The sequence below is a fragment of the Centruroides sculpturatus genome, unplaced genomic scaffold (assembly GCF_000671375.1).
Source record: "Centruroides sculpturatus isolate CEXI.00-Female unplaced genomic scaffold, Cexi_2.0 scaffold142, whole genome shotgun sequence".
Classification (NCBI taxonomy): Eukaryota; Metazoa; Arthropoda; class Arachnida; order Scorpiones; family Buthidae; genus Centruroides; species Centruroides sculpturatus.
The window spans coordinates 202,364-213,133 of NW_019384352.1; the positions used below are offsets into that span (position 1 = coordinate 202,364).

Here is a 10,770-nt window from a genome sequence, read left to right on the forward strand (position 1 = left end):
ATGTGTTTCTAAGTCAAGAGTTCATTTTAAGCACAGTACAGTACTATTTGTTTATCAAAGAATACTTTTTGTTGATTTTACGTTACCTTGTATTTACTAGATTTACATACAACTAATAATGATAAATGATGATAAAATAAAAAGCTTGTGTTTTGTTTGTAAATTGCTTATTTTTTCATTACATTGAAGTTGTGGATTCTATCAAACATTTTTCTACAGGATGTATGTACTGTATTTTTTTAATGTGACAGTCTTTGAAGCATATCAACTGTGCAAAAAGAGGGCTAGATGTAATCAATGTTCACAGTAAATGTTTTATTATGTCGATATTCCACACTAAAAAATGTGAGGGTCAGGGAATTTGGACAAAGTTGGTCAGGGAATTCAAAACAAAAATTTGAGTAGGAACCCTGTACAGACTTTATAATTTATCATGGTACAGTTGGAGATGTCATTCCCCAATTCTCCTGACTCCATTACAGATCATCTCCCATAATGGATGAAGTAGGGGGCATCATATCTTAGCATGCCTTATTAAGACATTACTGGTCAACAGTGTAGCCTTAATATGCTGATGTTTTGTACGAAGAAATTAAACAGTCAATTATTTTATATCTATATAAATGGGGATGTATGTTTGTTTGTTCGGTATACACTCTTAGGCCGTTCGACCAATTGCTACGAAACTTGGCGATTACGTTCACATTCTTCTAACTTAGTTAATGTCGTACATACAACTCTGAAATATTCTATACATCAATTTCCAGCTATATTCGAGTTGGGGCTTTACACATAGCACCATGTATTAGCAAAACATTTAGTTAAGTAATAAATATAATTTTAAAATATGTCTATCCCCTTTCTCGAGATTAAAGAACGACAGCAGACTGGCAATATTACAGTATTTGATTTATATAATTACAAAGGTTATCTTACATGTTTATCACACGAAGTGATAATCCTCCTTGTCATATCCCCTTATATTGCATAATATCCCATCAACCAAAGCCCACCATTGGTCGAGTGGATAACACCACTAACTGATATTTGATTACCAATAGGCTGGCCGCAAGGAGTTTTCTGGGTTTTCTTCACGTGTCCACGGTTTAATAACGGTTTTTAAATGGGGTGCCATAAAATGGATTGATGGAAGAAAGCAATGCAATACGTGGACAATCTGCAAGGGGAATGCCTCTCGGGAGGACTTTCTATGAGAAACTGATCTGTACTTAGGTATCAGACACATGAAGAAAACCCAGAAAACTAATGCGGTCAGCTTGTTGATGAGGCATGAATCTACAACCAACTAGTAGTGTTTAGTGGTTTTATCCACCTGGCCTCAGTGCTGCAAAATATACTGCTAAACAGTACACTCCTCACGTGTATAATTAAAAGTATTGATACTAAAAGCAGCGGCAGATTTACTATACAATTGATAAAGCCATATGGGATCCATAATCTAAATGATGCCCTGAAGCAGCTTTTGAAGTTTGTGAAGTGAGTGAAGTTTTCAATAAAATCGATAGAGTGTAATTAATTAAAACAAGACCATTTTAGGGGTAGAATTATAAGCCAATGGATTGAAATACTTAATGTATTGACCTTAGACGTTGCTCTAATACGCATTTTATATGACCTCAAAATGTCCGTATAATTGCTCGAATTTCAAAATTTTATCGGGATCAGAATTCCCAAACATCCAGCTGTATGGGCTTGTTTTTAACTCTCCTCTCTATGGGCACTAAGAGAGCCTCTTTCAGCAAGCCCATTATGGGTTCGGCCAGGCCCACAATGGGCGGGCGGGTAGTGAGGGACGAGGCCCCGAAAAATATTTGTGGATTTTTCGACCCGTCTGGAATCGATCCCGGGTCCCCCAGAGCGGTAGGCTATCACCTTGACCGCTCAGCCTTTCGGCCGTCAAGCTGTATGGGCTCACTAAGGCTCGCCAGAATCTATTCATAGACTACATTTTTGCAGCTGAATCTTCGAACACTTCGTTGGTGCTCGGCTTTAAAGTTCTTTAGCTCAGCTCTTAGGCTAGACCCCGATGTTCCTTGTAACAGTTTAAGTTTGAGGATACCAACAATGAAGATCCGCCATTAACTAAAACTCAATAACCCTGCACTGATAAATAAATAGAGGTGCCACAACGAAAAGGTTGAAAAACATTCTCGTGATATACTTTTCGGGAGATCATAAAAAATCCACAATCCTCATTCTTCATCGCTAAATAATAATTAGGATTGTATACTTTGACAATTAATGCTACGGGATAAATTTAATTTTTAAAATAATATTTATATAAAATTAATATTTCGCATGTTTACAGAAACATTAAAATGATTTTAAAATTATTAATTAATATTTTTAAAAATTTAATTCTTAAATTAAAAAAAAAAAGTAATAATGTTTAGAGAGGGCGCTGTAAATACAAACTCACGTTGTTCTTCGGAGAAGACATTTTGATTTCTGTACTTAGAAATGGGCCAGTCTCAAACGAAGCCGGTCGAAGAACCGAAGAAATTAAAGCCTTGTTGCGCTTGTCCCGAAACTAAAAAAGCTCGAGACGAATGGTATGGATCGTCTTTTTTATCTTTCTTGATTAAAATTAATGTAGAATCGAATGGCATGATCATTCGATCTCTAATTTACTTTTTATGTCTCAATTTCGTTTAAGGACGTCCAGTTAGCTTATATTTTCGAACACTGCTTAAGTAATTTAACAAATTAATACCAATTTGTCATACCAAAGCCCACAGAATAAAACAGCGTTGTCATACGAGAGAAATCCCATAGATATGAACTGTCAACAGTAGTACTCAATAATTCCGCCAGGAGGAGAAGTGTTCTATCTATATGTCAAGCTCTTATCCATTTATCCATTGCACCAAATAACTCTTCAGCTGTTGACAATTATTTAAAAACTGGTCGTAGATCACAAGAAAAATATATACTGATTAATATTAACACACAAATGACATGTGTAGTACTCGGCGTGTGATATATGTATGGATCTTTTTCATCGCTAAAGCAAGGGAATCGTACTTTATCTTGATTTAATGTCATTGGAAAACTGATACGCATGCAAAACTTATAACCGGAGCCATCATTTACAGTTTGCATGTAGTTTGAAATATAGGGTCTAATAAATTGTTTTAAAATCCAATTATAAGTTGCTTTTGGGTGTCCATCTTTGCTGCATGAAAATATTGCATTTTTTTTTCTATCCGCGACTGGATTATCTTTTACGGACGAAGCATCACGGCTGGCTAGTGAATAAAAACTTGTAGAGCTACTTCAATTGCTTTTTCTAGTTGTAGCAAATATATAATAAATTCTGGCTTTGGATATTAAAGTCCCCTGCGATCATTTAAATTTATTAGACTCGTAGAAGAGACAGGAGTCTTCGCTGAAAAATCTGCAAACTGCCACCGGGCACGACACACCAGTTAAGAGCGGATGGCTAAGCTGTTTTAATCTGTGGGCTGTGGTCGTACTCTTTAGTCCGTGCTAGGAGAATAAGAAAGACAGTTAAATCCAACATGGCGTCGAGATGTTGGTAGTGTGTGCTTACTTTTTAAAAAGAGATAATTTTTTGAATTGATATTAAATTGAGGGTTTTTCTAATATGGGTTATATTACTTGTGTAGTCAGAAACTAGAAGTGAATATACATTTTTAGATGTCGGACTACTAGCTTTGAAAGGAAAACACTGGTTGTGTTTAACATCTTCGTTCCCAAGTGTCGATCATACTTAAAACTCTCTGGGAAATGCTTGGAGTATTACAGATCCCACAGTCAGGGATGGATAGTCGAATCTTTTTATGAGAGTCCGAGTCGTATTTTTTTTTTTTTTTTTGCCGACTCCCCATTCCTGCCTGTGATACGTATTTTTTAACTTTTCTTGTATTTAAAATTTCATAAAAAGATTGAAAATTCCTAAATTGTTAACTTTTCAATTTGGATGATACTTTTTGAAAGAACCTACACAAAAACGCTGCTTTCAAAGTATCTATTGGGTGTGATGCAACGCCGCACGATTCTGGGAATTAATTTTAAATGGAAATGCAGTACTGCGTGATTTTGAATTGGCCTGTTCCTTGAAGCATTTACAAATCTGACACTGTTTTGTTTAGAATGTAATGAAACTTCTCTTGGTTTGTAGTAGGGGATCGACTCTGGCCCTACCGATGATCTACACATCCCTGATCATGAAAGACAATGTCTAATTGCAATTGTCCCTCTCCAATTGCAAACAAAAAGTATGTTAATCCCCAAAACCTGAGATCTGGCATACACTCATGGATTATAGTTTGAGAATCACCGCCGACTGCCGAACTTTTGCGTCTAAATCTTGGCTGCCTCGAATTAATCGAGCATATATTTAAGTTCCATCTCAAGTTGTGGCTGCGTGGCCATATGCGCAGTGCCCCTGAAAAATTGACACTTATGTTATGGCTATAACAGTTGGCATCAACAATTGTTTCTGCTAATAGTCGGAGGCGGTTGGTTAAGCTTGTCATTGACTCTTTCCTTAATTATCTGCTTATTGCAATATAACTAAGCTTTGTAACAAAACATTATAATTAATTGTTGAAATTTCTGCATTTTTTATAGCTATTTTAAGATAAAACTAGTGATTAATTAGTTTATAATTAAAATCCACTATTAAGTTTTGTTAAAATAATTAAAATTATACAGATTATTTTGATTTTATGACATTATATTTGTTTATAGCATTATCCAGAATGGTGAAGAAAATTGCCAGAAATTAATAGAAGCCCATAAAGAATGCATGAGGAAAATGGGATTTAACATTTAATATATTATAAAGTTATTAAGGTGAATTTTTATGTTTAAAATTTATAATTTGTAAGCAAATGTACAATCTCACTTGATAGGCATAAAATTTAATTCATTTGTTAAATGTTAATTGGATACTGTGTAAAACAAGGTCCCATTTCCATTAATTAAGGTGAAAGATAACATATTCTAATATTTCAATTCACTCACAAGACAAGGCTTCTAACTTGAAATCGAGTCGAGTCTTCAAATTTTCTATAATATTTAACCTATTTTGGGAATAAGAAAAACAATGGACATAGTGAGAATTTAAGCAAATTTGTGTGTCGACTGCTACAGAGGTGTTAATAACTAAAGAATCGAAAAATTCAACATTTTATAAGTCACTTTGGCTGATGGTATTTACTTATTTTATGATAAAATATTTTATATAAACATCATAAAATATTTTATGATGTTTATATAAAATATAATTGTAATAAGGACAATGTAATTAATACAGAGCTTTGTGATGGGAACTTTATTGTGAAGAGCATAAAAATGTGGATCATTTTCTCCAATAAAATGGTCGAGGCGAGTTTTATCACAATGAAGAACACAATAAAAAAGCAACGTTTTGCTTTTTTTTTATTGCAGTTGAACATTTTTATATTAAATGTTAGTTTCAAGACCTTTTAAAAAGATTTGAAGTCACCTTCTTTCTCTATTTTCAGAAACGTGATTGTAAATTGTATACCACTGTAATTGTGATTTAGATTAATCGACAGCATCTCTTCAAACTTGCTCTCTTCTCTCTCTGACAAGTGACAATATGCAACTACCACTTGATTTTGACTCTGTCTAGAGGTCATTATCAAACTTCAAATTTGAACTTCTCTCTCCCCATAGCAGTCGACACATACACTTGCATGAATTCTCACTATGCCCATTGTTTTTTTCGTTCCAGAAATAGAGGTTCGAGAGGAAACTTGATTTCAGGTTAGAAGACCGGCAAGATCATTCCAAAATAAACATAGGCAGGCATCGCTCTGCCACCCGTATTGTGGGCATAGCCAAACCTGCAGTGGATAGAGAGGAGAAACAAATTTTCCTCCTTACTCTTCATTCTTTACCTGTTAAAGAATAAACAAACTGGAACTATAGGGGTTAATTGGTTTTTATTCACGTTTAATACTAAAATGAATTGACTTATATTAATAACCACATTGTTTATGAGATTCATTTATCCATTTATTTGTCTTTAATCCATTCTGATCCATTTACATCTGCACGAAATGCAATAAAACTATTAATTATCCTCAGATTTATGCAAAAATCCTTTCCTAATGATTTCTTTCTGGATTTTGGTTAAATATTCAGGGAATACAACTTGAAAATTGATGATAAGATCTCCTCTCTCTCTTCTGTTTTCTTCGTTAGGCATTCCTTTCCCTTTTAATATCTTCCTAGTGCCTGGTCTAAATCGAATTAATTAAAATAATATTAGTTAGTAATTAAATTAATTCAAGTTTGTTTATTTTCAGAGCCTATATGTAACCCTTAGAAAACTATGAGCTGCCTTCAAAGCTGTTCCTATGTAAATATTCAGCGAATTATTAGAATTTATATAAAAGCCAATGTCTCCGAACTTACTTTATTATCTCGGGGATTGCAATTGAGAGAGAAGTGCCGTCGAGCGTGTCCAGATTTGTTTTAAAGCCGGTCAGTGCATCCATTAACGGTACCTTCGTGTCGACACACAAATCATTTCCCTCTCGAATGTATAATTTGTGTGGTCTTTAAAGAAAATAAATGAGAAATTAGAGTTAAATTATAATAAATGTTTACATAAGTATAAATACTTCTGTTTTATTAACACGACGACATCTCCATATGCCGAGTTCAGATTCTGGTGTCCGTGTCCACGATATGTAAACTTCCTTCCGGAAGGACATCCTGGTGGAATTTGAATGGACAAGTTTTTTGTCTCCGATCTCATCGTCACTCCGTCTTCGTTCAACACCTGGCGTTTCACACGATCATCATTTAAAACCCTTTACTACTCTGATATACCTTTATATTCAGATGTTACCTTTCTTTCATACACTAATCTTCTAAAACAGCCACTAAACAACTCTTCAAGTTCCACTTCTATTATGTGAGTGGGGTCGGGTACCAGCTGTGTCATTTTACCTTCCGGTCCCAAATATTTGCCCATTTTTTCATTATTGGGGATAAAATATTCTGAAATTCAAATTAGAGAAATCAATTTTCTTGAGCCTCACTGTAAGGATCAAACCCATCATTGTAGATTTTTCATTCCCAAAGATTTATTATGAATATTTTGGATTGAGGCATTGTCCCCATCCCTCGCCAATGCTGTTTGAGCCCACTGTAGGTTAGACTCGCCCAAACCATGCCATTATAATCGGCCCACGAAACAAAATATTTACCTGCATAAGGATTATCAACGCCAAAAAAGTCACGAAAAACCTTCTCTGTATCTCCATGAAAGCTGTAATTTTTTACAACGGCACCTTCTGCGCCCTCTGCCCAAATGGGCACTCCCAATTTCAATCCGCATTCACCGTATTGATCATAAATTGCCTTCGTTTCGGCTACGAAAAAATCGAATTAATGGCAGGAACCGTAGGAAAATTCAAGAAGTCGCCACTTACGATTCGTCAAAACATCATACGCCTCGGAAATTAGAGCAAATCTCTTGTAAGCATAATCGTCGTTACACCTTAGAGGATGATATCTTAGTGCTAAGCGTCTATACCTGTAAGAATTGATGATTAAAATCGATTTTTATGCCCGTATTCTGGTACGACTTACGCCTTTTTGAAGTCATCATCCGTGGCTGAAGAAGTTAGTTCTAAGACACCATAATAATCAACGCCCATTTCTTTTTAATAAATTCGAATTTTCTGCTTTGGAATATTCTGTTTTACGTTGCTGAAATTCGTTATACAAATTCTACGAAAATCTCGTGCATTCGAATAAATTTTATAGAAAAAAGTCGTTGCATGAGCTACGTTCTCGCTAGTTAAATGATTTAAATTACTGAATTCTGGTATGATTCTGCCATAAAAATCATTGAAAGAGGATTGAAGAGTTGTGAGATGTAGAACTAGGAATTGGAAGACAGTCAATGGATAAGATGGAAGATAGTAAAGGCTAATAAAAGTCAAAATAAGAATGATGTTAGCCATAAATTACCACAGAAATTGAGGGTATGCACTTGGGGCAATGGTACAAACGTCCCTACAAGTTATTTTTTATACAATGTCATTGCAAATTTCACAATCTTTTAGGGTATACGTGAAATTTTTACCTAATAGATGGTTTAATTTATGTTAGGTATTTTAATATTACGCAAAGTTTATCCGAGAAACAAAATTTTCCTTTATTTCCAAATAGTTTCCTTCTATAACACGAGAAGTCACTTGCAATTCGGCTCATGTTCGATTGGCATTTAAATTAGACCAATCTGAAGACAGAATGGCATGTTCTTGTTTACATTAATCACGAGCAATCTGACAGAAATATGTAAACACAATGTTAGATCAACTCGAGAAATTCATATTAGGTATGAAAACATACCTAAATGACTAGAATTCATGGATATTTAACCAGGTAGGAACTGGGTATATATAAATAAATAATTCTAATCAAATACTCAAGAAGGGTGCCATTTTATGCCAGGTGGCAGGAAAAAATGGCCGTTTTTAATTTAAACATTTTAACACTACAATGCTCTACACAAAATACTGAAGTTTAACTTGCGAATTTTTCAATATTAGAACGATCAGAAAGTTTAGTTCTTGGGACTAGATGATGAAACTCTTGCTGCACACTTCGCAGCAAGCAGTTTTCTTATTCAAGCAGCGATCAGTAGTGTCTTGCAAAGAAGTTTCGTTCTGAAACTTCTCTCGGCACGTATCGCAATGGAAAGGACCGTCTTGCGAATGTACCTTAGCGTGTTTCGTTAGTTGCCACCTAAATGCGAATTTCTGCAAACAGAAATTGCAACTCAGTGGCTTAGTGTGAATCCGAATGTGCCTTGCCAAATCCGTTTTGCGCTTGAAACTGTGGTGGCATTTTACGCACTGATACGGTTTCTGCTCGCAGTGGATCTTCATGTGCTCCTGAAAACGACACAGAAATTTAAATTTCCTTTTGCAAAGATAACACTCCATGGGTTCCGCAGCTTCGGTTCCGTCGTTGATCTCCGTTTCGTTGCTGTGGCGTGAAGTTTTCTGCTTTACGTGTGAAGAAATGCTTGCTTCGTTCTTTCGTTCGACTTCTGAAATTGTTAAAGTGAAATTTTTTACAAGGAATATTCCTGGGAATGTACACTTGTACCAAAAAAAATTTATTTCAGAAATACGACAAACCTAAATTTGTATGGCCCTCTTCATTTATGAAATTCTTCCAAGACTCGTTCGTTAAATTACTTTGGATTGCTAGAAATTGATATGGTGAAATCTCAACTGAAAAATTCGTTATTTGGTGAAAAGATATAGAGTATGGTCCTGTTTTACGCGTAAGTTACGTCAGCATGTATTGCGAGTAAACAAATTTTCGTGTAAATTTGCGACTTCACCCAGTAGTATTAGTGTCTTGACGGTATAAAGACAATGCAACGTTTCACCTATCGAAGGCTTTTCTATGGGATAGCGGCCCGTATTTAAACGTTACACGTGAAGAAAACTCGGTAGACCCGTTGGTGAGGTGCGAACTCGCGAACATCAGTGAATTTTGTCTACTGGTGGGCCTTACAAGTAACAGAAAAAACATTCTAAACACATTATACTGAATTTTAAAATAAAATCGGCATAAGAGAATTAAAGTTACTCTTGAGCATTCAAGGATTAAACCTAACCACTGGCATAAAACAAGACCCCTGTTGCATTTAGCAGTTTACCTGAAGCATTTTCGGAAATTTTCCATGAAGAATTTGACAACATCTTACGAGGCTCTTGGGATAATGGATCCGCTCCAATTTTCCTTTTTTCATGCGTTGTGATATTTAAATCATTCGACTTATCTTTTATTGAAGGAGAAGCAAATTCTTCAGTTTCGTCTTCCTTGAATCAAAAAATTTACACTGGTTAATTAAATCTTCGAACAAATCCTGATGACAATAAAAAAAAACAATTTATATTTACCGATTCGTCAATAAATGGGCTCGAAAAGCACGTGTATTCCACGTGCAATGGAATTCCTCCCGAGCCACATCCTATCGCATTGTTAGAACCAATTGTATCTGCTGGAATTTCGTCTATGGTCACTAGAGATTCGGTTTCACTCTCCCCAGATGATATTTCTATAATATTTTTTGATTCTTTTCTGTGATGTTTTCTTCCTTTCTTTCGAACTGACGAAGATTTGGGCGAATCAATTTTGTCGTTACCATTTTGGGCAACTGAAGAATCTACACTTTCAATTTTATTGAATTCTTCCTCCATGTTTAGAAAACGTTTAATCTGCAGGGCTGCTGCAGCTCTGAATACAGATGGCAAAATTTCACGAGAAACACTAACTTCTCCGTTATATATGAAATCTATGAGGGTTTGAAGTTCCGAATACTTCGTATCGGGTACAATTACAATTGGGTGTTGACTAGGATTTTCCAGGAACAGGGTTTCTAGTAGCGGACTACTAGCCGATAGTAGTATTTTATGAGCTTTCAGTGTCTTTCCTTCACAGACTAATGTGACGTCAAGCATGGCTTCTTTGGTAAATAAATTATGAAAAGTCCTTGCTAGATCTGTTTCTTGATCGTTCCATTTCAACTGCACTAATTGACTTTCCATAGCTTCAGTGATGTCACACTGCTAAAAATAAAAATATATATTAATAATACAATGGTAGGCGCTAAATGTGTGCAAGAGTAGCGTGTAGGCCTAAATTTAAAATTTTTTTTCCGAAGTTCTTAATTAATTTTCATGAATACGACATTCAATGTCGTATAAAGAAAAC

The 10,770-nt window shown here is 35.2% G+C and overlaps 2 protein-coding genes across 2 annotated transcripts; both read right to left on the reverse strand.

Annotated features, from left to right (window-relative positions):
- Window positions 1-5,612: 5,612 nt before the first annotated feature.
- LOC111638256 (dnaJ homolog subfamily B member 1-like) lies at window positions 5,613-8,237 on the reverse strand. The gene is made up of 7 exons (XM_023383934.1): window positions 7,621-8,237; window positions 7,461-7,564; window positions 7,236-7,400; window positions 6,875-7,026; window positions 6,645-6,805; window positions 6,436-6,579; window positions 5,613-6,260 (listed from the first exon to the last, which is right to left on the reverse strand). Exons 1-7 carry the CDS (start codon window positions 7,686-7,688, stop codon window positions 6,092-6,094), a joined length of 963 nt encoding a protein of 320 aa, XP_023239702.1. The 5' UTR covers window positions 7,689-8,237; the 3' UTR covers window positions 5,613-6,091.
- Window positions 8,238-8,364: 127 nt separating this feature from the next.
- Window positions 8,365-10,705, reverse strand: LOC111638208 (zinc finger and BTB domain-containing protein 14-like). The gene is made up of 4 exons (XM_023383879.1): window positions 9,957-10,705; window positions 9,713-9,875; window positions 9,183-9,251; window positions 8,365-9,091 (listed from the first exon to the last, which is right to left on the reverse strand). Exons 1-4 carry the CDS (start codon window positions 10,602-10,604, stop codon window positions 8,616-8,618), a joined length of 1,356 nt encoding a protein of 451 aa, XP_023239647.1. The 5' UTR covers window positions 10,605-10,705; the 3' UTR covers window positions 8,365-8,615.
- Window positions 10,706-10,770: the final 65 nt, after the last annotated feature.

Bases quoted from the DNA above. Each gene is read 5' to 3' on its own strand.
- LOC111638256 (XM_023383934.1), bottom strand. From the start codon at position 7,688: ATGGGCGTTGATTATTATGGTGTCTTAGAACTAACTTCTTCAGCCACG. The intron at 7,565-7,620 runs GTAAGTCGTACC...CAATTCTTACAG, and splicing joins GATGATGACTTCAAAAAGGC to GTATAGACGCTTAGCACTAA. The intron at 6,806-6,874 runs GTAACATCTGAA...GTGAAACGCCAG, and splicing joins GATTAGTGTATGAAAGAAAG to GTGTTGAACGAAGACGGAGT.
- LOC111638208 (XM_023383879.1), bottom strand. From the start codon at position 10,604: ATGGAAAGTCAATTAGTGCAGTTGAAATGGAACGATCAAGAAACAGAT. The intron at 9,876-9,956 runs GTAAATATAAAT...TTTTGATTCAAG, and splicing joins GCCCATTTATTGACGAATCG to GAAGACGAAACTGAAGAATT. The intron at 9,092-9,182 runs GTTTGTCGTATT...TAACAATTTCAG, and splicing joins AGAGGGCCATACAAATTTAG to AAGTCGAACGAAAGAACGAA.